The 27,617-nt window shown below is 43.0% G+C and overlaps 1 protein-coding gene across 6 annotated transcripts; it reads right to left on the reverse strand.

The window, feature by feature from the left end:
- Positions 1-6,880: 6,880 nt before the first annotated feature.
- On the reverse strand, positions 6,881-24,217 carry LOC106590133 (mannose receptor C-type 1). Of its 6 annotated transcripts, XM_014180752.2 has the most exons (31): positions 23,931-24,217; positions 22,493-22,894; positions 21,968-22,141; positions 20,953-21,108; positions 19,809-19,922; positions 19,531-19,674; positions 18,993-19,178; positions 17,818-17,975; positions 17,431-17,547; positions 17,136-17,251; positions 16,754-16,902; positions 16,364-16,563; positions 16,080-16,195; positions 15,582-15,663; positions 15,154-15,298; positions 14,868-14,906; positions 14,424-14,587; positions 12,641-12,705; positions 12,313-12,413; positions 12,008-12,147; positions 11,561-11,669; positions 11,045-11,217; positions 10,635-10,740; positions 10,160-10,392; positions 9,212-9,377; positions 8,883-9,035; positions 8,536-8,652; positions 8,021-8,182; positions 7,843-7,875; positions 7,304-7,564; positions 6,881-7,143 (listed from the first exon to the last, which is right to left on the reverse strand). In XM_014180752.2, exons 1-30 carry the CDS (start codon positions 24,001-24,003, stop codon positions 7,329-7,331), a joined length of 4,329 nt encoding a protein of 1,442 aa, XP_014036227.1. In that variant the 5' UTR covers positions 24,004-24,217; the 3' UTR covers positions 6,881-7,143; positions 7,304-7,328. The 6 variants fall into 6 exon arrangements, with proteins under 6 accessions (XP_014036227.1, XP_014036228.1, XP_014036226.1 ...); XM_014180753.2 differs by having other exon boundaries at positions 6,881-7,564; positions 18,993-19,175; XM_014180751.2 differs by having other exon boundaries at positions 6,881-7,564.
- Positions 24,218-27,617: the final 3,400 nt, after the last annotated feature.

A 27,617-nucleotide genomic window follows, 5' to 3' on the forward strand; every position in this document is an offset into this window, starting at 1 on the left:
TGCGGGGGCTTTCTTGTTAGACTTCAGTGCAGCTTTTGACATTATCGATCATAGTCTGCTGCTGGAAAAAGGTATGTGTTGTGACTTTACCTTCCCTGCTATAATGTGGATAAAGAGTTACTTGTCTAACAGAACACAGAGGGTGTTCTTTAATGGAAGCCTCTCAAATATAATCCAGTTAGAATCAGGAATTCCCCAGGGTAGCTGTTTAGGCCCCTTGCTTTTTTCAATTTCTACTCTTGACATGCCGCTGACTTTGAGTAAAGCCAGTGTCTATACACGTCAGCTACTACAGCGACTGAAATGACTTCAACACTCAACAAAGAGCTGCAGTTAGTTTCAGAGTGGGTGGCAAGGAATAAGTTAGCCCTAAATATTTCTAAAACTAAAAGCATTGTATTTGGAACAAAACACTCACTAAACCCTAAATGTCAACTAAATCATGTGGAAATTGAGCAAGTAACCCTAGATTGGAGTAACCCTAGATTGTAAACTGTCATTGTCAAAACATATTGATGCAGTAGTAGCTAAGATGGGGAGAAGTCTGTCTATAATAAAGCGATGCTCTGTCTTCTTAACAACACTATCAACATGGCAGGTCCTACAGGCCCTAGTTTTTTCGCACCTTGACTACTGTTCAGTCGCGTGGTCAGGTGGCACAAAAAAGGACTTCGGAAAATTGCAATTGGCTCCGAACAGGGCAGCACGGCTGGCCCTTGGATGTACACAGAGAGCTAATAATAATATGCATGTCAATCTCTCCTGGCTAAAAGTGGAGGAGAGATTGACTTCATCTCTACTTTTATTTATGAGAGGTATTGACATGTTGAATGCACCGAGCTGTCTCTCTAAACTACTAACACACAGCTCGGACACGCATGCATACCCCACAAGACATGCTACAAGAGGTCTCTTCACAGTCCCCAAGTCCAGAGCAGACTATGGGAGGCACACAGTGCTACATAGAGCCATGACTACATGGAACTCCATTCCACATTAAGTAACTGACGTAAGCAGTAATATAAGATTTAAAAATCAGACAAAAAAAACACCTTATGGAACAGCGGGGACTGTGAAGCATACACACACACACACACACACACACACACACACACACACACACACACACACACACACACACACACACACACACGGTAACATACGCACTATACATACACATGGATTTAGTACTGTAGATACAGTTGAAGTCGGAAGTTTACATACACCTTAGCCAAATGCATTTAAACTCAGTTTTTCACAATTCCTGACATTTAATCCTAGTAAAAATTCCCTTTCTTAGGTCAGTTAGGATCACCACTTTATTTTAAGAATGTGAAATGTCAGAATAATAGTACAGAGAATGATTTATTTCATATTTTATTTCTTTCATCACATTCCCAGTGGGTCAGAAGTTTACATACAGTCAATTAGTATTTGGTAGCATTGCCTTTAAATTGTTTAACTTCGGTCAAATGTTTCAGGTAGCCTTCCACAAGCTTCCCACAATAAGCTGGGTGAATTTTGTCCCATTCCTCCTGACAGAGCTGGTGTAACTGAGTCAGGTTTGTAGGCATCCATGCTCGCACACACTTTTTCAGTTCTGCCCACAAATGTTCTATAGGATTGAGGTCAGGGCTTTGTAATGGCCACTCCAATACCTTGACTTTGTCATCCTTAAGCCATTTTGCCACAACTTTGGAAGTATGCTTGAGGTCATTTTCCATTTGGAAGACCCATTTGAGACCAAGCTTTAACTTCCTGACTGATGTCTTGAGATATTGCTTCAATATATCCACATAATTCTCCTGCCTCATGATGCCATCTATTTTGTGAAGTGCACCAGTCCCTCCTGCAGCAAAGCACTCCCACAACATGATGCTGCCACCCCCGTGCTTCACGGTTGGGATGGTGTTCTTTGGCTTGCAAGCCTCCCCCTTTTTCCTCCAAACATAACGATGGTCATTATGGCCAAACAGTTCTTTTTTTTCTTTCATCAGACCAGAGGACATTTCTCCAAAAAGTACAACATCTTTGTACCCATGTGCAATTGCAAACCGTAGTCTGGCTTTTATATGGCGGTTTTGGAGCAGAGACTTCTTCCTTGCTGAGCGGCCTTTCAGGTTATGGCAATATAGGACTCGTTTTACTGTGGATATAGATACTTTTGTACCTGTTTCCTCCAGCATCTTCACAAGGTCCTTTGTTGTTGTTCTGGGAATGATTTGCACTTTTCGACACCAAAGTACGTTAATCTCTAGGAGACAGAACGTGTCTCCTTCCTGAGCGGTATGACGGCTGTGTGGTCCCGTGGTGTTTATACTCGCATACTATTGTTTGTACAGGTGAACGTGGTACCTTCAGGCGTTTGGAAATTGCTCCCAAGGATGAACCAGACTTGTGGAGGTCTACAATTTATTTTCTGAGGTCTTGGCTGATTTCTTTTGATTTTCCCATGATGTCAAGTAAAGAGGCACTGAGTTTGAAGGTAGGCCTTGAAATACATACACATGTACACTTCCAATTGACTCAAATTATGTCAATTAGCCTATCAGAAGCTTCTAAAGTCATGACATCATTTTCTGGAATTTTCCAAGCTGTTTAAAGGCAGGGTCAACTTAGTGTATGTAAACTTCTGAACCACCGGAATTGTGATACAGTGAATTATAAGTGAAATAATCTCTGTAAACAATTGTTGGAAAAATTACTTTTGTCATGCACAAAGTAATGTCCTAACCGACTTGCCAAAACTATAGTTTGTTAACAAGACATTTTTGGAGTTGTTGAAAAACGAGTTTTAATGACACCAACCTAAGTGTAAGTAATCTTCCGACTTCAACTGTAGGTGTGCCAGGAGAGGAGCTGGGGGAGAATGGGGAGTAGCCGTTTGTTGTGTTGCTTTCCCTTTTTGGTCATGGCCTTTTGGTCAACGGCTTAGTTTATGTTTATTTGTTTTGTTATGCTCGTGTTTCAGTTTTACCTCTACTGGAGTTATTTTGTCGGGTGAAAGAAGACCCGTTTAGTAAACACTATAAAAAGAAAACGAACCACAACCAGTGCCTCTGGTCTGTTCGTTTTATGCCGCCTGCCTGTGTTAGGGTGCTTTTGACAAGATGATCCATTCAAAATTTGTATCTTATATTGTGAGAACATGGCAACCATGTCCTGTGCATGTTTGGTGGGACGGTGGTGGAATATTCAGAAAAATGGACGCGTGAATGTTCTTGCAATGTCCCATAATAAGCTTTTAGACCATTATTGTATATTCTGAGAACATTATAACCACGTTCTACATAAGTTATGTTTGACATTAAGGCAATGGTCTCCTAACTTTAACACCTAAACACGCTAAAAATGTTATCAGAAGGTTTTTGCTAACATAAATAGTTAGGGGAACATTCTAACGGAAAACTAGACACAAACATTAGGAGAACATTAGGGTTACAAAAAACGTGACTTGACTCACTGACTGACTTAGTGACTGATTGAGTTAATTTGAATCAAAGTTTGTTCATTTCTCTCAGGGGTTGTAAATTACCGTAACTGGTGTGTGTAGTTAATGACCTGCTGACAGTTAGGATTGAGTGGGTTTTGAGGCAATACGTTTCCTTTGTGTTGTTGGACAGGGTTGAAGAGCCTAAAGGGCACACTGGACATTCCACACTGCTCTCCTTTCTGAGGCTCTTTGTGGTGCTCATGGTAACATTAATTTGAGCTCTCTCCTCTCTCTCTCTCCATCTCTTCTGGTCCTTGTAAATATGTGTAATACGTTCATTCCATGAAATGAGTGCCTTTTGCATCCCTTTAATATTTTAAGTAGAAATTGTGCACCAATACTGCATTTTAAAAGCCTGTTATATTAAATGCAGTGCCCTTTAATATAGACCACATGGAGAATTCAATCAATCAGATTTTTAATATGAATAAAAACTTGCTAAAGTGCCAAAATTCTGCATTCTAGGATGTCCCTCTGTGCACCCTCTGTGACTTATAGAAAGACTTTAACCCACTTAACCCCAACATTTCTCCAAGTTGTCACCATCATTGTAAAGCCCTAGTTATTGTGTTGCTTTGACAGTCATTTCTGAAGATTATAATTTATTTAATGTGATTAGTCAGTCATTTACGTCTGTCCCTCATTTTAAGGTCAACCCTGTTACGTGAAACGTTTCCTTTAAAACCTTTTTTTTTCAGAAGAAACATTGACCATATAATAGTCAAATCAAAGTGGACAAGCCGGTTGAACTGGCTCTACTCCATTTGGCCATTTGCCAGTGTTTGTGGTGGAAAACTGAGCGGGTCGAGCATAATACGTCAACCCTGTTTCCAAGAGACCATTCCCTTCATGTCAAATAGAACTTACTCAGAACGTGATTACCATGTTCTGAGAATATTCAATATTAATGTTCTAGACATGTTTCATGGGAACGTTGCAAGAAAATGTATGTGCCCAGTTTTCTAAGGGTTATGAGAAAATTCCATCAATGTTCCACCAAACATACACAAAACATGGGTGCCATGTTCTCAGAATAAAATATATTAATGTTCTAGACACGTTTTATGGGAACATTGCAAGAACATTCCCGTGTATCACTCATCAAGATGTTGCCTGATGGTCCCAAAGAAACCTTCTTGTTTCGTCTTTACACATCACCCCCTTGTTGCTGTGGCCGAGCACATCAATGGTCTGATTTGTGAACCACTGATCCATTCACTGCTCTTTGTTTGTTGGGAATGCTAGGGACACAAATAATGAGTCATAAAGTGTTTATAAACATACATATTTGACACACTTTGACATACAGTGCCTTCAGAAAGCATTCATATCCCTTGACTTATTCCACATTTTGTTGTGTTTTACAGCCTGAATTCAAAATTGATTAAATATATATTTTTCTCACCCATCTACACACAATACCTTATAATGACAAAGTGAAAACATGTTTTTAGACATTTTTGCAAATGTATTGAAAATGAAATACAGAAATATCTCTTACATAAGTATTCACACCCCTGAGTCAATATAACAACCTTGGCAGTGATTATAGCTGTGAGTCTTTCTGGGTGAGTCTCTAAGAGCTTTCCACACTTGGATTGTGCAACATTTGTCCATTATTCTTTCAAAATTCAGGAAGCTCTCTCAAATTGGTTGTTGATCATTGCTAGACAACCATTTTCAGGTCTTGTTCAGATTTTCAGTCTGCCACTCATAGTCTTCTTGGTGAGCAACTCCAGTGTAGATTTGGCCTTGTGTTTTAGGTTATTGTCCTGCTGAAAGGTGATTTAATCTCCCAGTGTTTGGTGGAAAGCAGACTGAACCAGGTTTTCCTTTATGATTTTGTCTGTACTTTAAAAAAAAGAAATATTTCACCTTTATTTAACCAGGTAGGCAAGTTGAGAACAAGTTCTCATTTACAATTGCGACCTGGCCAAGATAAAGCAAAGCAGTTTGACACATACAACAACACAGAGTTACACATGGAGTAAAACAAACATACAGTCAATAATACAGTAGAAAAATAAGTCTATATACAATGTGAGCAAATGAGGTGAGATAAGGGAGGTAAACGCAAAAAAGGCCATGGTGGCAAAGTAAATACAATATAGCAAGTAAAACACTGGAATGGTAGATTTGTAGTGGAAGAAAGTGCAAAGTAGAAATAGGAATAATGGGGTGCAAAGGAGCTAAATAAATAAATAAATACAGTAGGGGAAGAGGTAGTTGTTTAGGCTAAATTATAGATGGGCTATGTACAGGTGCAGTGATCTGTGTGCTGCTCTGACAGCTGGTGCTTAAAGCTAGTGAGGGAGATAAGTGTTTCCAGTTTCAGAGATTTTTGTAGTTCGTTCCAGTCATTGGCAGCAGAGAACTGGAAGGAGAGACGGCCAAAGGAGGATTTGGCTTTGGGGGTGACCAGAGAGATATACCTGCTGGAGCATGTGCTACAGGTGGGTGCTGCTATGGTGACAAGTGAGCTGAGATAAGGGGGGACTTTACCTAGCAGGGTCTTGTAGATGACCTGGAGCCAGTGGGTTTGTACTTGGCTCCTTTCCGTTTCTCTTTTATCCTGAAAAACTCCCCAGACCTTAATGATTACAAACATACCCATAACATGATGCAGCCACCACTATGCTTGAAAATATGGAGAGTGCTACGCAGTAATGTGTTGTATTGGATTTGTCTCAAACATAACACTTTGTATTCAGGACAAACATTTATTTGGCACATTTTTTGCAGTATTAATTTAGCGCCTTGTTGCAAACAGGATGCATGTTTTGGAATATTTGGGGTATTGTGTATAGGCCAGTGACACAAAATCTACATTTAATCCATTTTAAATTCAGGCTGAAACACAACAAAATGTGGAAGGGGTGTGAATACTTTCTGAAGACACTGTACGCAGAATGTTCCCCTAATTAACGAAAAACGGGACACTCAAACATCTGGGGAATATTACTAAACATTCTCTATCGCTAGAATTGTTAGCTTGGATTCCACCTGTCACAAGGAGTTTTATGGCTGATTTAAGATGTTACGGTCAATCCGCAGTATTTTTTTTATTTATTTACCTCGTGAAATGGGAAAAAATGTATTTATGAAGTTGATCATGTGCTCTTTATAACAGAGTGATACAATTAGGTGAAATCAAAAATACGTTTTGGGACCATGTCACACTTCTTAAAAGTCACCGAATTGGTGAAACGACCCAATAACCTTTTTAATCTGCCTCTTATTGATGATAGCTGTGTTTAAGTGTACCTCAATTACTGTATATAGTTCCAGAAATGTTGTATTAACCCCCTAAATGCCCCTGGATTCAGTATGTATTGATTTAGCATGCAATGTGTGAGAAGTGTGAGTAAGAGTATAAGGTCAAAGAGATTTGTTCCAAAACTTTATTTCTCTCTCTTTGAGCATATATTTACAATATAACTTGGCAAAAACAAAGCAAAGTACAGTGGTTGTATTTTGAACTTTAGTTTCACACACCAAATACATCTGTACAAGGCTCCATTAAACCAAACAAAATGACTGTTGTTGATTCTATCATTTGTGCAGGGGTTGCATATCCAATCTTAGCTGTACATCTGGACTGTATCCTTGACGACTGATGCTGATATGCACAAAGTGCATATCATTTTCACCTATTATTTACAGAGCAAGAAAATGAAGAAAGATAATACGTGAATGGTTTCAGATTTAGTTGCAATCTCTCGGTTTGGGTCAGAGTTGGTAGGCCTAAACACCAGCAGCATGCTTTTGGAGTATTTTTCATATCAAAACTTGTCTCAAAAGTGTTTTCACCTGTTGGCGGTTCTTTGTGTCCTGTCTAAGCTGTTTCGTTCTGTTCTATGTTGGCCACCAGGCCCTTGGTGTCCACAGTGGCTGTTGGGCGGATGGGGTTGTTGAAGTACAAGGTGTTGTCGAACGTACACTCTCCCAGGACAGGGGTAGGTATCCGTTTGCGGAGTAGGAAGGCACCGAGTCCTACCACTGTGATTATCACCAAGACGACTGCCACAGCGATGCCGGCGTATCCATGGGGAGCTTCCTCCACCAGAGGAGCTAGAAGAAAGGAAGTCACAGTGTTATTGGCAAAATGATTGGTGGGATTGGTTTTAGTCTCTGTATAATGTTCAGAAAAGTGGAGTAGAGTGAAGTTGTCCCGAGACGCTGATCTTGGGTCAGTTTTGCATTTTCTCCACTAATGGTTACGGATTGGGTGAGGGGAAACTGATCCTAGGACTGTTCCCTGGAGCCAGAAAAGCATTGATTTGATTGTCAAAACTATAAAATGTATAATTCTTTACGCTAACCAATTGTATCTGCTATGAGACACTCACCAGCAACTGGTTGCTTCTCTGTTGGTGTGATGACTGCAAAAGAAAGAGATAAAGATGTTCAGAAAACATAATTGCAAGACAATTCTAAGCTGATTCAATAAACACAGGATGACTTGAATAATGACTCTGAGATCATCCCATCTTAAATACTTGAATCTATCAGCTGAGTCCGACTCACCTTTGGCTGTTTTGCAGATGTACGACTTGTACCGGTTGCAGCTGTTAGTGCTCCACAGACCACTATCAGACTGAATCTCCACACATTGTTCTCCACCCTTTGGCATCCCTTGTTTCCATTTGGTATAGTCCACCACACTGTTGTCAATCCACATCCAGTCACCTGGAACAAGAACAATGGGTCAAACCTATATCCTTTGACATGGGTGATTCATTGTCATTGAACAACTATAAATCGATAAACATGGTTGTGAAATTGGGATATAATCTTAGAATTGCAAGAGACGGGTAGGTACTGTACTTGCCATTTGTTCATTTAAGGTGATGTTGCTAGTTAAACATGTTTTATATTCGAGGGAACAGGCATTTTGAACAAGTGGCCTCCTTAATGTTATGGGTTGTCAGTAAAATGGGTTTCAAAATTCTGGTAATTTTTCCTGAATTCCTTGGTTTTCCAGAAATCCTGGTTGGGAATTTTGGGAAATGTCGCTGAATTTTGTAACCATAGGTACTGACCTTCGTGGCTCTTGTGCATGCCAATCCAGAATGACTTGGAGCCATCCTGCAATAGCTCAAGGTTCTCCTGGATGAAGCTGGCCTCCAAGGGATCCTCGATACTCACCAGGGATGCTCCTGTTGTCAGAGAAACAGACTCTTACTACCCATATTCTTTGAATTTCTTGCATTCAATTAATTAATATGTTCATACGCTCTACATTCAATTAAGACATTGGGTATGTCTCAAATAGCACCCCATTTCCTATGTAGTGCACTACTTTTTGACCATGGAATAGCATGCCGTTTGGGACGCTATTCCATTGTGGTCTGAATGACAGTTGGTGTAAAGGAGGTGAAGTGTGTACCCATTCGGAGACATTCCACAGTGGCGTGGGCCCAGTTGTCCACCACAGAGTTGAGAAAGGCGTAGCAGTAACCCCTGAAGGGAACCCACGTCTTGCGTTTCTTGGGCTCGGGGCAGTTGCCAGGGAGCTGAGGGGGCTGGCTGGGTGCTATGTCTATAAAGAGACCAGAGAGGATCACATACTAAAGTTGATGTACATGAGATGTACATGGTCAATGTTGGCAAAATTGATACATTACTGCATACAACACTTTTAAAAGACACACTTTTGGATTGATCAACCATTAAACACAAATATTGTCTGTAAATGGAGTAAAGGCCTTGTCTGACCTGGTGATCTCTTGCACAGTGAGGAGTGGGTGTTACTACAGTCGCCTGTCTTCCACTTGGCGTCCGTATCCATGTAAACACAGGCCATATTGTTCTTTGGCTCATCTTCGCCCCATTTGGTGTAAGATAGAGGCCAGTTATCCACCCACTTAAAACGCCCTTCAGTCTGAGAGACAGAGACAAAGACAATGAAACACACAATGGGGGCGAGATCCAGCCAAAAGCTTACAGGTTTAAAAACACAAAACCGCTCTGGTTTCTTAAATGAACACGTCAGAGTAGGAGTTCCAATGGATAACAGTGGGAGATCATATCAATGCTAAGTCCTCTTTGGAGCTGCACTAGCTCTTAAACCAAAGCCAGAGTCCTACACATTAGGTCATTTTTTACCTGCTGTGCCTTGTAAAAGGGAAATTGAAGATTTTATTTTTACCTTTATTTAACTAGGCAAGTCAGTTAAGAACAAATTCTTATTTTCAATGACAGCCTAGGAACAGTGGGTTACCTGCTTTGTTCAGAGGCAGATCAACAGATTTGTACTTGTCAGCTCGGGGATTCAATCTTGCAACCTTTCGCTTACTAGTCCAACTTTCTAACCACTAGGCTACGCTGCCGCCCCAAGATCAGAAAGCACCATATTTATAATTAGTCTGATCAACATATTGTTTAGAATATTTAGTCTCTGTAACCCAAATTATTGGCATAGAGCAATGTCAGTACCATAGCAGGCTAGTGGTTAGAGCATTGGGCCAGTAACCGGAAGGTTACTGACAAGGTAAAAATCTGTTGCTCTGCGCCTGAGCAAGGCAGTTAACCCCCAGGTTCCGTGGATGTCGATTAAGGCACCTTTCTGATTCAGAGGGGTTGGGTTAAATGCGGAAGACACATTTCAGTTGAATACATTCGGCTGGACAACTGACTAGGTGTCCCACTTTCCTCCTCTTTTACCAAGTTGTTGTTGAGGCCAATCCACACGGGCTCATTGTATTTGTGCATCTGCATTGTGATGAAGGCCTGGGTGATGGGGTTCAGGATGCTAGCCATCTCTGCATCGTCTGCTTTACATTGCCTCCGGGCCTCGTCCCAGTTCATCTTCTGGACCACCAGTTTGAAGGAGTCATTTCCCAGCTTGTAGAACGTCTTCGTTGACTCTGTGGTGGCAGGGACCACAATCTGAGAATCTGAAACCAAAGGAGACTTGTTGGAGGGGAACCTAAAGAGGGATACTCTATTGGGCCACATACCGAAGAATTGGAATTGAACAGCCTCGCTAGGGTTGCTGATAACTTTCCAAAAACTGGCAGGTTCTCCAGATATGCTTCTTGGAGGATTCATGGATTTCTGGAAAACCTGGGGATTTTGAGAAAGTTACTGGAATTTTGCAAACCTAGAGCAGCCTCACTGAACTATGGCTTCTTCTCACCAATATTCCTTTTGCAGATGAAACCACGGGATACTAAGCAGTCCTCGACCTTCCACATTCCTGTCTGTTTTTGAGAGCTGCCCACCAGAACCACACAGTCAAACACCTGGAAGAGAGATGAAAAGGTCTTCATAATTCTCATTTGACTGGTTAAGGCTGTTTTGCATTTGGATTTATTGACATTAAGTCAATCAACATCACAAAGCCTAACATGTAAAGGTTCCCAAACCCAGATTTAAGGCGCAGTCCTGGATTAAAAATAATTCTCAATAAAGAATCTTCCTTGAAAGTAGGATTTTAGTCTACCTACTTCAAGGGGGATTCTCTATTGAGAACAATGTTTTATCTGTTTCCAGGAAGTCACTTAATCTGTGTTCAGCAAACAGTTATATTTACTGTAAGTCTTGTACCTCTTCCAAAAATGAATATCGTCCGTCTGGCACTGACGTTGGATGCCCTTTTGCCCAGTTGGTATAGGAAACCCCTCTCCCCTCCGTCCATAGGAAGCGCATCTCCCAGTTGATGTCGTTTAGACCTATCCAAATGTCCTGGGGATTCCCAAGCATCTGGGTGGTAAGGAATGCTGGGAGAAAGACCAGTCAGAATGAATGAAGAGTCATCAGGTGATTCCTGATATACTGTTTACATGCAAATGATTATCAACCCCTGTTCCATTGGCTAGCATTTACATTTTTTGGCGCTCATTAACCAATGTCTATAAGATTTCTTGTTGCATGCTTTATAATTCTGCACAAATCCTCATTATAATTTTACACACCTAATTTGACAGAATATTTACAGCATGATTTTATGCTAAATTACTTTTAGAGAATTTCAATGTTCATTCTATTTCATCTACCTTGGGCAATGCCAATGTCTCAGGTAGCTTTGGCAGTGAGGTGTAAAGGGATGGACTTCTCACCCACCTTGCTCTTTCTCGCTGAGGACAGAGGCCAGGTTCCCTCCCTGGTTGATGCAGTAGGTCCTGGCCTCCTGCCACGGCTTCTTATCGCTGTCTCCAATGAATTTGTAGCACTGTGGAAACCCGATGCATCAGCGCTGTGTGTTGGAATATCACATGCTACTACAGCAAACAAAATGGATTCTATTGTGCATGGGCTGTGGTAAAAAGTAGTGCACTATGAAGGGAATAGGGTGCCATTTGGGGTGCAGACAATGACTCAACTCTCCACACACAGGTCAGCATCACATTGGGTCATCACTCGGGCCTTGATTTTTTTCCTTGACACATGATAAGGATAGTAGTTTGTTTGAGGTTTTCTCTACCTGTGTACCGTACAGGTATATAGTATGTAGCCTACGGTATGATTTTATAGTATGTGGTGGTGGTACTGTAGTAGCGTAGCAGTTACCTTCCCCTGGAAAGCAATCCATTCTGGGGCACAACCTCCCTTGGGTACAGTGGTGGGGGCCATGGTTGTGTTAGTGAAACTGGTGGTTCTTTTACAAATGGAGGCCAGCTCTACGCCACAGTTGATGTCATTCCAGTACCCTAGAGATGCAGAGAAACAAAGAGACACAACCCGATATAGACCCAGCTTACAAAATGACATCCTGGGAGCGTCCCCTGAATGTTAGGGAAAGTTCCATGGACGTTGCAGTGTAACGACACTGTAACGAGAGCATAAATGCTAAATCTCTCTGGAATCAGACGTACCCATACTCTTGTATATCGTCACACAGTTCTCATCGTTGTTGGCAAAGTTGGGTTCATTTTGATCCCACGCGGTATACACAACAGGAGACCCATCCAACCAGCTGAAACATACAGTACACAAACCCAGTCTGAACTGTGAGCATCCATTCAATCAACTACACCTGGAAAGCACACGTTTCTCCACTCGGCAGAGAAGCACAGATCTCAGGCATGTTCACTGGACTGAGATAAACAAAACATGCTCATGCACGAATATCTCTGAAAAGAGGTGGTAGGACTTCCGGTTGTTTTAAATGTCCAGGGAACAGTCAACAGTCATTTTACGTACCTAAAAGACTTATCCAAACCAACGGTCATTCCAATGTAATATTGTCCCTCGGATCCTCTGGATATCTGGAAAAAAGTTACAACTCTTTGAGGAAACAACCATTTCTAGATTGAACATTGAACATTTCAGTGACACTTGTTGTCTACCTGTCATAGTGTAAAATCACCTCTTTATCAGATCCAAAGAACCAAAGCTTTTCGGACGTCACAGGACTGCATATACACAAATATAAACGCAACATGTAAAGTGTTGGTATCATGTTACATGAGCTGAAATAAAAGATCCCAGAAATGTTCAGTAATGCACAAAAAAAGCTTACTTCTCTCAATTTTAGTGCACACATTTGTTTACATCCCTGTTAGTGAGCATTTCTCCTTTGTCAATATCATCCGTCCACCTGGTAGGTGTGGCATATCATGAAGCTGATTAAACAGTGTGATCATTATACAGGTGCACCTTGTGGTGGGGACAATGAAAGGCCACTCTAAAATGTGCAGTTTTGTTATACAACCCAATACCACAGATGTCTCAAGTTTTGAGGGAACGTGCAATTGGCATGCTGACTGCAGGAATGTTCACCAGAGCTGCTGCCAGATCATTGAATGTTCATTTCTCTACCATATGCCGCCTCAAATGTCATTTTAGAGAATGACGTCCAACCGACCTCACAACTGCAGACCACGTGTATGGCGTCTTGTGGGTGAGGGGTTTGCTGATGTCAACGTTGTGAAGAGAGTGCACCATGGTGTGGGCAGGCATAAGCTACGGACAACGAACACAATTGCATTTTATAGACCGTGACGATATCCTGAGGCCCATTGTCGTGCCATTCATTCACCACAATCACCTCATGTTTCAGCATGATAATGCACGGCCCAATGTTGCAAGGATCTGTACACAATTCCTGGAAGCTGAAAATGTCCCAGTTCTTCCATGGCCTGCATACTCACCAGTTATGTCACCCATTGAGCATGTTTGGGATGCTCTGGATCAACATGTTCAGCAGCTAGTTCCAGTTCTTGCCAATATCCAGAAACTTCGCACAGCCACTGAAGAGGAGTGGGACAACATTCCACAGGCCACAATCACCAGCCTGATCAACTCTATGCGAAGGAAATGTGTCGTGCTGCATGAGGCAAATGGTGGGCACACCAGATACTGACTGGTATTCTGATCCACGCCCCTAAATCTTTTTGAAGGTATGTGTGACCAACAGATGCAAATCAGTATTCCCAGTGATGTGAAATCCATAGATTAGGGCCTAATTAATTCATTTAAATTGACTGATTTACTTACAGTACCAGTCAAGTTTGGACACACCTACTCATTCAAGGGTTTTTCTTTATTTTTACTATTTTCTACTTTGTAGAATAATAGTGAAGACATCAACACTATGAAATAACACATATGGAATCATGTAGTAACCAAAAAAGTTTTAAACAAATCAAAATATATATAATATATTTGAGATTCTTCAAAGTAGCCCAAGTAGCTGGTTGAGAGAATGATAACAGTGTGCAAAGCTGTCATCAAGGCAAAGGGTGACTGCTTTAAAGAATCTCAAATATAAAAAATATATTTTGATTTGTTTAACACTTTTTCTGTTACTACATGATTCCATATGTGTTATTTCATGGTGGTGATGTGTATACTATTATTCTATTATATAGAAAAGAGCAAAAATAAAGAAAAAGTGTGTCCACACATTTGACTGGTACTATATATATGAACTGAAATTTTATCATGTTGCATTTATATTTTTGTTCAGTATAGAAGTGTCTACCTGTTTCCATATGAACTTCCTCTCGCTCTCTGCAGTAATGACCACCAGGTCACCAAAGTTATTTTGACAGAATGCTCTCGCCTCGTTCATGGGGAGATTCTCAGTGTTGAAGAAATACTGAGTGTCGTTGTACTCAATCCAGCCGTCCTTTGTAGTGTTGTACACTGAAAAGGCAAGTATATAAGGAGTACATTTCCTGTTAGGCAATTTTAATAGTACATTTCACAGAGTACATTTTCTCTTAGTGTTTGTGTTGAACTATGCTTTGGAAACTAAATGATAGAAGATGGTATGCTATACAGTATGTACAGTGATTAATTTAACTTAAAGGAAAGGCCAAGAGCTTGAAGGAGAGCAGGGATAGTGAGAAGGAGGAAGTGGAGACAGGAAGTGGAGGAATGAGAAACAGGAAACTAGACATATTCCCAAGATCCTGTGCATTACCTGGCTCAACTTGAGTGGGAGGGGGCTTTGGGGTAACACCTGTGGATACCAAAAAAAGTTTGGGTGAGCACATCTGCAAGGTTGAGGGTCAAAATTCTATGTTCATCAATAGTTTCATGACTGACATGAACTGCATGCCCATTGGGCACACACACTGGTTGAATCGACGTTGTTTAAACGTGATTTCAATGAAATGAAGTTGAACCAACGTGGAATAGATGTTGAATTGACGTCTGTGCCCAGTGGCTGGTGAAGTCAGTGCGCCAGCAGATATGGTCTACTGTACCTTTGCGGATCTCGCAAATCCAGTCATTGTAGGCATCACAGTGTCGATCATTCCAGTGGCGTCCGTAGTAAAACTGGACCTCTGCGCATTTTTCGTTATCGTTGTAGTTGTTTGGTTCTCCAAATCCCCAATTCTCATAGCTGAACTGGAGAACAACATTGGAATAATGTTACACAGTAGCACTGTATGGTGTCCATATTAGGACAGTCTCAGCATGAGGCTGTCCTTATATGGACACCATAGTACTGTATGAACTTTCAATCCCATTAAAGACAATGACTGCAAATCAATGAGAATATAAGAATTTGTTCTTAACTGACTTGCCTAGTTAAATAAAGGTACTTTTTTTAAAATTAAAATAAACATGATTAAAACTACTTCTAAGGAGAAGGGATATCACAGTAAAGATGAGGTGGTAGGCTACTCACTGCTGATCCGTCAACCCACACAAAACCTGCGTTGGGATCCAGATTGCTGAGGCCGATCCAGGCTCCATCAGAGGAATGATACCTGAACAGAGAGAATGGAAACCACAGACAGTGGTTATTATGACTGTGTGGATTTCAACCACAGACAGTGGTTATTATGACTGTGTGGATTTCAACCACAGACAGTGGTTATTTTGACTGTTTGGATTTTGATTTCAACCACAGACAGTGGTTATTATGACTGTGTGGATTTTGATTTCAACCACAGACAGTGGTTATTATGACTGTGTGGATTTCAACCATAAAGAGTGGTTATTACGACCGTGCTGATTTGATTTCAACCACAGACAGTGGTTATTATGACTGTGGATTTCAACCATAAACAGTGGTTATTACGACGGTGCTGATTTTGATTTCAACCACAGACAGTGGTTAATAGGACCACACTGGTTTTGACTGATACTCATGGCAACAGAGACAGCTATGAGGATAACTTACGGAGAGCTGTTCATGTCTGTGGCACTGTGAATGCTCATCAGATCACCACCAATGGCCTTGCAGAATTCCCGCGCGTCTGACCATGACTTCTTGTTTTCAGTCTCTTTTCTGTAAAGCTTATTGAGGGGAGAGAAAATGATCATTGATGAATTATTAATTAATTATTAGAATAAAGGATTATCAATGAATTCATGCTCATTGATTAAATTATGAATATAAAAAAACAACTATTCACTTCAATTGACTAATCAAAGTGTTTGTTACAGCATGTTCCTCATCTGTACCTTGTAACAGACATTCCTTTTAGCAGCAGGTGACCACCCAGAAGGACAGCTCAGTGCCAGAGTGGTGGGAGGGGCCATTGTTGATGTGACTCCCTCCGCCATTTTCTTACAGATGTACTTCTCCTTGTTGCTGCAGCTGACCACATCCCACAGTCCCGCAAACATTCCAGTTGTCATAGCTACGCAGCCTTGTTTTCTGTCTTTTTTCAAACACACAGAAAGACGAGAGAAAATTGAATAGTTTAATTTAGTTCTGACATTTGCCAGGCAGTTAAGGTGTGGGAGAAAGCACTCCTCTAATACCGCAGTCGTCACACCAATGACAGTTCATGCTACAATCGATCATCAGTTGCTACAATAAATCACCATTGTGAGAAAAGGACACTGTACCTGGCATGCCCACGTTGAAGTGAGTGAACTTGACCTCCGAACTGGTAGTCCACTTGAACGTGTCTATATCCGCCATGTTGGAAAGTCCAGTCCAGAAGTACCTCTCCGGCCTCAAACCCACCAAACTGACCAGGAAGGCATTTTCATACCTGCAAACCAACAAACACACACATATTCAATCTATTATCTGACAACTTATTGCTATTATCTTGTCAATTCAAATCAAATGTATTTGTCACATACACATGGTTAGCGGATGTTAATGCAAGTGTAGCGAAATGCTTGTGCTTCTAGTTCCGACCATGCAGTAACAGGATTTGACTCAAATAAGTGAGTCAAATATATCTTATCCTTATAAGATAATAATGATGTGATACTGTACCTGTCAGCCACTTCCACCAGGATTGAGTCACTCTGCTGGCATGTCTGCTTGGCCTCATCAAATGTTTTGGTTTCTGATCCAATGTTGTAGCAGTAAGAACCATACCGGATCCAGCCCTTGATGACAAAAATACAGAAACAATTATCCTCCTACTGGTGAATCTTTGTCATTCAAGATGATACCATTCTAGTCCTTATCTAGAATCATTTTCAAGCTTCCATTTCATGTGATATCATTTTGTATTCATTAGTTACTGTACACTCCCTTTCAACAAACAGGAAATGACCTCACTCACCAGCTTACATCCTGGACTATCTTCCTCTGGGGCACCTGCCACCGGTTTGGTGGAAGCCTTTTTCTTACACAAATACCCGTAGGTCTTCTCACACAAATTATCAGCCCACTTCCCATCCTGTGAAAGAATATGGAGAGTCCACATTGTCACAATACCACATTTAGTACTGCGTTGACACCACTGTTAAACGTTGTCATCATTGCCACTGTTAGCTCTAGTATTTAGCTAGTGTTCGCATTTATCTAGCGTCAGCATTTACCTAGCATTAGCATATAGCTAGTGTTAGGGTTAGTTATAAAAAATCTGTGGTGTAAGCATTTAGCTAGCATTCGTGTTAGCATTAGCATGAACCTAGTCTGTCCATTGAGGGACCAATGTGAATGTTACCTTTCCTCTGATCAGGACACAGTCCTCCTGGAGGTTGGCACCGTGGGAGGGCTCCCCTGTCTGCCAGTGGCTGAATGTCACATGGGATCGGTCGGTCCACTCAAACAGAAGAGCGTTCCTTTGGTCGTTCAGGCCGATCCACAGCTCATCTGTGGCCGCTAAAGTCAAGCAGAAGGACATTAAGAGTCAGAGCCAGAAAGACAGTGAAAAACACCTGATATACTTATCGTTGCCTTTGGCTGATCAAATTGACTGAGGTGACATTATTATTATTATTATTTATTCAGGGAAGCCCAGTTGAGACCAGGGTCTCATTCACAATCGTGCCTGAGTACAAACATTTTTACAATCGAGAAAATTAACATTCCAAATAAAACCAGAAGAATAAAAAAATGACATGGTACAATTACAATACTACAATTTCAACAAATGAACCATTACATCAATAAAAACAACTGCAATTCTCAATGAATGAATTTAACACCAGCGTCCTAAACTGCTTTAGCGGCACCAGGGAATCAAGATGCAAGGAATTTTGCAGGTTATTCCAACAATGGGGGACGCTAAAGCATTAAGGAGGATTTACCAAAATAGGTAGAGATCTTAGGGGCCTCAAGATTTAAACAACACTTTGACGGGTTTGGTCGCCTATTCTTTTATAGTTTAGCAACAAAGTTAGGTAAGTTCAAGCTTGTGTAGTAGAACGTTGTAAATAAAAAGGCAGTCATGAAGATATCTACAGGACTTCAATGGGGACCAGACAACATTTTGATACAAGATGCAGTGGTGAGCATTAAAATTGTCACCTGTGATAAAGTGAAAGAAATTATGGTAGACGGCATCCAAACGTTTAAGAATAGCGGCTTCTGCAATCTGGTAAATGGTGTCACCATAGTCAAGAACGGGTAGGAATATTGACGGTACAATCTGCTGCCTGCTATTTAGGGAGAAGCGAGATCCATTTTTTTTTAAATACACTTTTTAACTCACTCATCGCACGCTTTTTAAACATGAACTCTTTGTCAATCCAAATACCCAGATATTTATTGGTACACATCTCAGAGTGGATTTCAAAACTGATAGAAATGACAACCCATAAGAAAGGTCCTTGTAGTGAATAACAGATATATCAGATATAGAGGTAATTGTAGCTACGACATGGATTGTGTACTCACTATATCCTGACTGAGAGATGATGAAGCTTTGTTCTTCTATGTTGTGGATGCTGGCCAGGTCCCCTCCATCTTTGTGGCAGGCGGCCAGGGCATCCCTCCACATCTTCTTGGTACGTTGTAGGTAGTAGCAGTGGCCTGCATAAGGAATCCAGTGTCTGGTGCAGAAGGTGGGCTGATCTTTTCCTACTGAACAGGGTCAAAGTTCAATAGTCAGAGAGAAGGTAGAATGTTCAGAAAGTGGTAGACTGCAATGTTTTATCTGTTTGACCCAAACAACCTCTGGGTCGTATTCATGAAGCATCTCGGAGTAAGAGTGCTGTAACCTTATTCATTATAATCTTAAAAGCTAAACTGACACTAGTTCAGCACTCCTACTCTGAGACACTTAGTGCACTAATATATAAGGGTTCAGTTTACCCTACCTTACACAACCTGATCTGGTGTTGTTAACCTTGTGTTGCATGGCATTTGGACTAATTTAAAAGTTACAATCTTGAGTAGTTCATGACTGTTATGTACTGTATGATTCAACTCTTACCTATAGGGGCAGAGGCCAGAGTAGTGGAGTTTCCTTTGCGACAGATATATCCCAGCTTCTTGGAACATTCATTGGTCTCCCATTTCGAGGCCTTGCCAGCATTCAGGGTTGCACAGCTGAGCCCGGGTTCAGTTGATGGATGTCCTTTTGGAAATATTGACCCATATATTTATTAATTGTCTTCCTGCAACATTGGAAGGCATAACATACTTGGACAACCTCAGTTGTTCCCTAGACTGTAAAGTATATTATGATGTGTTGCATGCAGTTGCACTCACCTGGAGCCCAGTTTAAATATCTGAATGGGTTTCCATTGCTCCACTGCCATCCAGCCTCAAAGTCTAGGCTATTCAGTCCAATCCACAGAGATGTGCCCAGGATATTGGTCAACCCTGCATCAATAAAAAGCATTACAATACGTCCACGGGAGCAGTGTAATATTCTTAATAAGGAATTGATTGTATCAGATTGATTTAGCTCTAAATCAAGGTGAGGTTGTAGGTTAGACTGGCCATAGCGCACTTTGGGCAAATGCCCTGATCCATCTTCGGGCCGGTGTGTCAGAAATGCCTGGGCTGGTTCCTGGTCCCAGTCCTCCCTTGGACAACAGGTTAGACTATTCCTGAGATGTAGGTCTGACAAGGTCTGACTTACATACCTGAGATGTAGGTCTGACCAGGTCTGACTTACATACCCGAGATGTAGGTCTGACCAGGTCTGACTTACATACCTGAGATATAGGTCTGACCAGGTCTGACTGTACATACCTGAGATGTAGGTCTGACCAGGTCTGACTGTACATACCTCAGATGTAGGTCTGACCAGGTCTGACTGTACATACCTCAGATGTAGGTCTGACCAGGTCTGACTGTACATACCTGAGATGTAGGTCTGACCAGGTCTGACTGTACATACCTGAGATGTAGGTCTGACCAGGTCTGACTGTACATACCTGAGATGTAGGTCTGACCAGGTCTGACTGTACATACCTGAGATGTAGGTCTGACCAGGTCTGACTGTACATACCTGAGATGTAGGTCTGACCAGGTCTGACTGTACATACCTGAGATGTAGGTCTGACCATGTCTGACTGTACATACCTGAGATGTAGGTCTGACCAGGTCTGACTGTACATACCTGAGATGTAGGTCTGACCAGGTCTGACTGTACATACCTGAGATGTAGGTCTGACCAGGTCTGACTTACATACCTGAGATGTAGGTCTGACCAGGTCTGACTGTACATACCTGAGATGTAGGTCTGACCAGGTCTGACTGTACATACCTGAGATGTAGGTCTGACCAGGTCTGACTGTACATACCTGAGATGTAGGTCTGACCAGGTCTGACTGTACATACCTGAGATGTAGGTCTGACTGTACATACCTGAGATGTAGGTCTGACCAGGTCTGACTGTACATACCTGAGATGTAGGTCTGCTCGTGGAGCTCTACTATACTGAGCAGGTCGGCTCCTTGCTGCTGGCAGCTCGTCCTCGCCTGGTGCCAGGTCAACACAGACTGGGTGTTCCTCTGGTACAGGACACCTGTCACTGGGTCACTGTCCCATCCTGAGGATGCTGAGGGGGACACAGAAACATTAGGACACACTTAAGGTGGGAAAAAGAAAGCATCAATAACAGTCCAAGAACTGAATCAAATTGTGTTCTGTTCATCTCTATCACTTTCTATCATGATAGAACTGCCCCTCACATCTGTGACTATGGTGGCAGTTCACCAGGAACCTTAGTGAAAGGGGGCTTCCTTCCTTTTCCTGTCCCAGTTTTGGAGCTGTGTCAGGGGAAACACAGGAATGAGCTCCAATCAGGATGGAAGGGTAAAGAGACATAGAGCTTCGTCCACAGCTAGAGGAACTAGAGAAAGCGTTTGTGTTTTTCTGTCAGGAGGTCAGAGACCAGACCTTGTCAGCGCTGACCTGGCCAATCCTGAACTCTAGCGAGGTCACGGAAAAACAGGAAAATCTAAGATTTTCATTTGTACATTAGCCTCCCTATCACCGGCTTGGCAGGGTGTTTTACGTCATTGTTTGAATTGGCTAACGTCCCCACATCTTAAACCCTGATCGTTTGCCTTGTTTTTACAGACTCATCAGAGTCTAGTATAGAGTAGGCCACTGATATTAGATATTTGTGTACTCCCATGAGTCAAATTGATTTTACCTTTTTATTTTAGGAACTGGGTTGTATTCATAAAGCATCCCAGACTAGGAATGCTGATCCAGGATCAGGTCCCTTCTTGTCCTTATTCATTTTGATCTAAAAGGCCAAACTGATCCTAAATCAGCACTCCTATTCTGAGATGCTTGATACATACGGCTCATGATTTTCTACAGGTGTCACCTACTGACCCTTTTCCTGATCACTGGAAAATGGCAGTAAATGACAAAAAACATAGCATGACATGTGAGGCTTGACTCACATTTCGAGGGACAGAAGCCCCACTTCTTGGCTTTATTGTAATCTGTCTCTGTGGCGCACCAGAGCTGTCCATCTGAGCGCCCCTGCAGAGTGCACTCAGCATACCACTTCTCCCCAAACTGAAAGGGGAACTGGCAGGGACTTCCAAAGGCATTCCCCCCTAGTGTGAACACCTCTGATGAAGGGGACAAGACAGTTTGTTACATTTACATTTAACATTTATATAATTTAGCAGATGTTCTTATCTAGAGCGACTTACAGTTAGTGCATTCATCGTAGGTTAGCTAGGTGGGACAACCACATAATGCAAATCATAGTAAGTACATTCTTCCTTAATAAAGTATCTATCAGCTATCAGTCAGTGCTAGTAGGAAAAAAATACATTGTTAACAGTATGAATCAACCCAGGTCAGACATTCATTCCCTGGCTTTAAGAAAGTTTATGACAACAGCATCTTACACTTCTGATTCCTACCTCCAATCTCCAACCTCCAGTAACAGTGAGTGTGCCTTGTAGCTTACTTACCTTGGTAGCCCTTGGAGCAGAGGTCCTTCTGAGTACCATACATCTTCCACCAGCTCCAAGACCCAGATCCCTGGTAGATCATCATATTCTTCTCGTTGCGGTTGCCATAGTTTAAGTGCAGCGCCTTGTCTTTGAGGCCGAACAGGGTCTCGTTCTTACACTGCCAGTGCTGGAGCTCACTCTTCTCATCACAGGGGAAGAGCAGCACCTTGACCCAGTCCTTCAGGTCCTGAGCCCCCAGGCAGAGCTTCAGTGAGATGCTGAGGAGACGAGACTGCGAGGCCCAGCGGAATTGCTGGTTCTGGGACGTGTGGTCACAGGGAGCCACTGTGACTTGACTGGCGCTCACCACCACCACACACTTGTTGTGTTCCTGGTTGTAGATCAGGAAGGAGCTGCTGTCTGCAGCACGGGGAATAAGGTTCTTCTTATTTCTTATTTTTATATTTGTTTTGTTCTACAGTACCTTGTTATTTTTAGTATTACATTGTTATTGATTACCTGCATTGTTGGGGTTAGAGCTTTCAAGCAAGGCATTTCACTGTACTTGTACATGTGACATTGATACTTGAAACTAAGGACAATGATCTATCCAAGGTCTCATCCTTCTTTCGGGGCTCTACAGCTGCTCTCATAAACAGCACTGCAACGCTATTGAACTGGGACTGAGAGACTGTGTATAATTGTATCAAAATCACAACATTTTAGGTCGAACTGTACAGTAAGTTGCATAATAAAGCCTGTGTATATAATACATTTTTGTAGTTACTTATTTTCTGTACTTACAGCTGCTATACCTGATTACGGCATTCCAATTATTTTCAATCATTTTTAAGAACTCACAGTGTATGTAAGTACAATTGAAATACATATGTTTTAGGCCACTCAAAAAAATAGGCCACTTTATTTTTTATATCTGAATGCATTTAAAACGCCTTAAAATATTTTGAACGTTATCTAGCTTGTGAAATGGTTCATCAATATATATTTTATTGTATATAACCTTTATTTAACTAGGCAAGTCAGTTAAGAACAAATTCTTATTTACAATGACGGCCTACCCCGGCCAAACCCGGACGACGCTGGGCCAATTGTGCGCCGCCCTATGGGACTCTCAATCACGGCCAGATGTGATACAGCCTGGATTCAAACCAGGGACTCTAGTGGCACCTCTTGCACTGAGATGCGCGGCCTTAGACCACTGTGCCACTCGGGAGCCCTTGCAATATCTGCCAATGAAGCAAAATTTACTGAAGGACCTAGAAATTCTGGATATTTATTACCAGTCTACATAAATATTGTTACACTCTAGCAGCCTCAACCTTGTCTTCCGTTTATTGGTAAAGCATATCAACAAATATAATTTGTATCACTTTCATTATACAGAATGCTTAACCATTGCATGAAACCAAAGAAAGTGGAATAAAACCCTACATACCTATCTCAGCAGCGCAGCAGAGAGCATGCATAAGGCACAGGAGCACAGCGAGGGATGGACTGGATTCCATCATAGCTAGTGCATAGTTTGCTATCCCAGGGCGAAAAGGTGGTTGTCCAGTCCAGAAAGGAGAGAGGGATCTGGCTGTGGTGTATTCAGGTGTCTCTCATGGAAGAACAGTGACACAGAGACATGAATGCTGCCCCCTTAATCCAGCCAATGTGTATCCTGTCACATGGGTTGGCGCGGGGTTGGCCAAAACCACTGACATGAGGAGAGGAGAGGGGAAGGAGGAAATGTGCAGCCACTAGTCATTCACTTATCAGGAACACACAGGGGATGAGAAGAGCCACAGGATTGAGATCAGCCAGAGCATCAATGAGCCAAGCCTCACTCACTTTGATTGGATAAAGTCAAACAAGGGCCAGCTCTCAGGGCAACTCTCTATGGACGATCTGTAAAATCTAAATAAATCAGAGGTTCCTCTTTCCAAGTATATGGTAGAAGTCCTTTTGACAACTGAGGAACATCCTTAATTTCACAATATTCCATGCAAGAGACCTTTTGCGCCCCTATTTTAAGTAGAAATTGTGCACCAATATTGCATTTTAAAACCCTGTTATATTAAATGACATGCCCTTTAATATAGACCACATGGATAATACAGATTTGATGGATGGATAATCAGATTTTTGTTCATGTTAATAAAGGCATTCTATTAATAAAGGCTTTCTAAAGTGCAAATAATCTGCATTTTGACATGTTACTTCCTAGGAAGATTTCAACCCACTTAATCCCAAAATGTCTCCAAGTTTCACCATCATTGTAAAGCCATACTTAATTTGTTGCTTTGACCAAATAATTTCCGAAGATTATTATTTATTTAATGTGATTAGTGATTCATTTATGTCTGTGTAAAGGCGTGGGTGTTTGCTGACGAGGAATCAAGTGCAGGAAGCAGCGATTCAGGCTATTGGCTTTAATAGGCACAAGGGCTAAACGACAAGCCAACCCAAACAGAGCGCACTACCAAACAAAGTGCCCCAAACACAAGGGACAAAACACAGCTTGCGCAAAACACACGCACCACTGAAAATGTACAACAAACAGCGTGTCACCACGCACAGCATACAATGAAATAAACGCAATCCCGCACAAAGAAAAGGCGGACCAGCTAATATAAATAGCCCCGCTAATCACCCCCACTCAGAACAGGTGCACACAATTACAAACAGGGGAAAAACAAAAAGGGAATCAGTGGCAGCTAATAGGCCAGTAACGACAACCGGTGTGCGCCCACCGAATCAAAAGATCACGAACACCGAGCAGCACGTACTTGCGACCCACGGGACACCGTGCAGGCGCAGGTTCCAATACTAATGCCCGCTCGATTTCCGTGTCCACCTCCCATACCACAGGTGCCACCAGCCTAGACGCTGGAATGATGGGAGTTGGATCGATGGGCCGGTCCTCCGTGTCATAAAGACGGGACAACGTGTCGGCCCTCGTGTTCAGGGAGCCTGGTCTATAGGAAATCGTAAACCTAAACCGGGCGAAGAACATGGCCCACCTTGCCTGACGCGGATTCAGTCTCCTATCTGCCCGAAATTACTCCAGATTTCGATGGTCGGTCCAGATGAGAAAGGGGTGCTTAGCCCCCTCAAGCCAGTGTCGCCACACCCTCAAGGCTTTTACCACCGCTAGCAACTCCCTGTCCCCCACATCATAGTTATGCTCAGCCGAACTGAGCTTCTTCGAAAAGAAAGCGCAGAGGCGGAGTTTCAATGGCGCACCCGAGCGCTGTGATAGCACGGCACCCACCCCAGCCTCGGATGCGTCCACCTCTACTATGAATGCTAGAGACGGGTCCGGATGCGCCAACACGGGTGCTTCGGTGAACAGCGCCTTCAACTTCTTGAAGGCTCCGTCCGCCTCCGTCGACCACCGCAAACGCACCGACCACCCCTTCAGCAATGAGGTAATAGGAGCCGCTACCTGGCCAAAACCCCGGATAAACCTCCGGTAGTAATTGGCAAAGCCTAAGAACCGCTGCACTTCCTTCACCGTGGTTGGAGTCGGCCAATTACGCACGGCCTTAACGCAGTCGCATTCCATCACCACCCCCGTGGTGGAAATGCGATAACCCAGGAAGGAAACGGCTCGTTTGGAAAACACACATTTCTCAGCCTTAACGTATAGGTCATGCTCCAGCAGTCTACCAAGCACCTTGCGCACCAGGGACACATGCGCGGAGCGGGTGGCGGAATATATCAGAATATCATCGATATAGACAATCACGCCCTGCCCGTGCAGGTCCCTGAGAATCTCGTCTACAAAGGATTGAAAGACGGCTGGAGCATTCTTCAACCCATACGGCATGACGAGGTACTCATAATGGCCCGATGTGGTACTAAATGCAGTTTTCCACTCGTCTCCCTCCTTGATACGCACCAGGTTATACGCGCTCCTGAGATCCAGTTTTGTGAAGAACTTTGCTCCGTGAAATGATTCAACTGCCGTAGCGATGAGAGGTAGCGGGTAACTAAACCCCACCGTGATCGCATTTAGACCTCTGTAATCAATTCACGGATGCAGACCTCCCTCCTTTTTCTTCACAAAAAAGAAACTCGAGGAGGCGGGTGAGATGGAGGACCGAATGTACCCCTGTCCCAGAGATTCCGTGACATATGTCTCCATAGCCACCGTCTCCTCCTGTGACAAGGGGTACACGTGACTCTTGGGAAGCGCAGCGTTAACCTGGAGATCTATCGCACAATCCCCCTGTCGATGAGGTGGTAATTCGGTTGCCCTCTTTTTACAGAAAGCGATCGCCAAATCGGCGTATTCAGGGGGAATGCACACGGTGGACACTTGGTCTGGACTCTCCACTGACGTGGCACCTATGGAAACTCCTAGACACTTCCCTGAACACTCCTCTGACCACCCCTGGAGATCCCCCTGTTTCCACGAAATCCGGGGATTGTGATCAGCCAGCCAGGGGACCCCCAGCACCACCGGAAACGCAGGCGAATCAATAAGGAAAAAACTAATCCGTTCCTTATGATTCCCCTGCGTCACCATGTCCAGTGGAACCGTAGACTCCCTGACTAGCCCTGACCCTAATGGTCGGCTATCTAGGGAGTGCACGGGGAAGGGAGAATCTATCGGCACTCGCGGAATGCCCAGCTTGATGGCAAGTCCGCGATCCATAAAGTTCCCAGCTGCGCCTGAATCGACTAGCGCCCTATGCTGGGAAGAGGGAAAAAAAATCAGAAAACAAAATAGGTAAGAACACGTGACCAACAGGGGGGTCTGGGTGAATTTGGTGCTGACTCACCTGGGGTGACCGAGAAGTGTTCTGCCTGCCCTCTCGACTCCCAGACTGGCTCCTCCAGCACCGGTCGGCCGTGTGTCCTCTCCGACCACAGCTGGTGCAGGAGGAGCCACCTCCTCCGGTGCCCCTTGGCACAGCCCCCCCCCCCACCTCCATCGGAGTAGGGGCGGGGGTGCACGGGGGTGGAACGGACAGGACCCTTTCCGAACGCCCGCGGGCAGCCAGCAGATTGTCCAGACGGATGGACATATCGATAAGCTCATCCAGGGACAGAGCCGTGTCTCGACAGGCTAGCTCCCTGCGGACGTCCGCCCGGAGACTGCACCGGTAATGGTCTATAAGGGCCTTGTCGT

Source organism: Salmo salar, chromosome ssa29 (genome assembly GCF_905237065.1).
Source record: "Salmo salar chromosome ssa29, Ssal_v3.1, whole genome shotgun sequence".
Taxonomy (NCBI): domain Eukaryota; kingdom Metazoa; phylum Chordata; class Actinopteri; order Salmoniformes; family Salmonidae; genus Salmo; species Salmo salar.

Coding starts and splice junctions, on each gene's coding strand:
- LOC106590133 (XM_014180752.2), bottom strand. CDS start 24,003: ATGATGGAATCCAGTCCATCCCTCGCTGTGCTCCTGTGCCTTATGCAT. Junction 16,903..17,135: donor CTGGTGGAAGTGGCTGACAG/GTACAGTATCAC, acceptor GTTGGTTTGCAG/GTATGAAAATGCCTTCCTGG. Junction 9,036..9,211: donor ACTGTGCAAGAGATCACCAG/GTCAGACAAGGC, acceptor GTCTCTTTATAG/ACATAGCACCCAGCCAGCCC.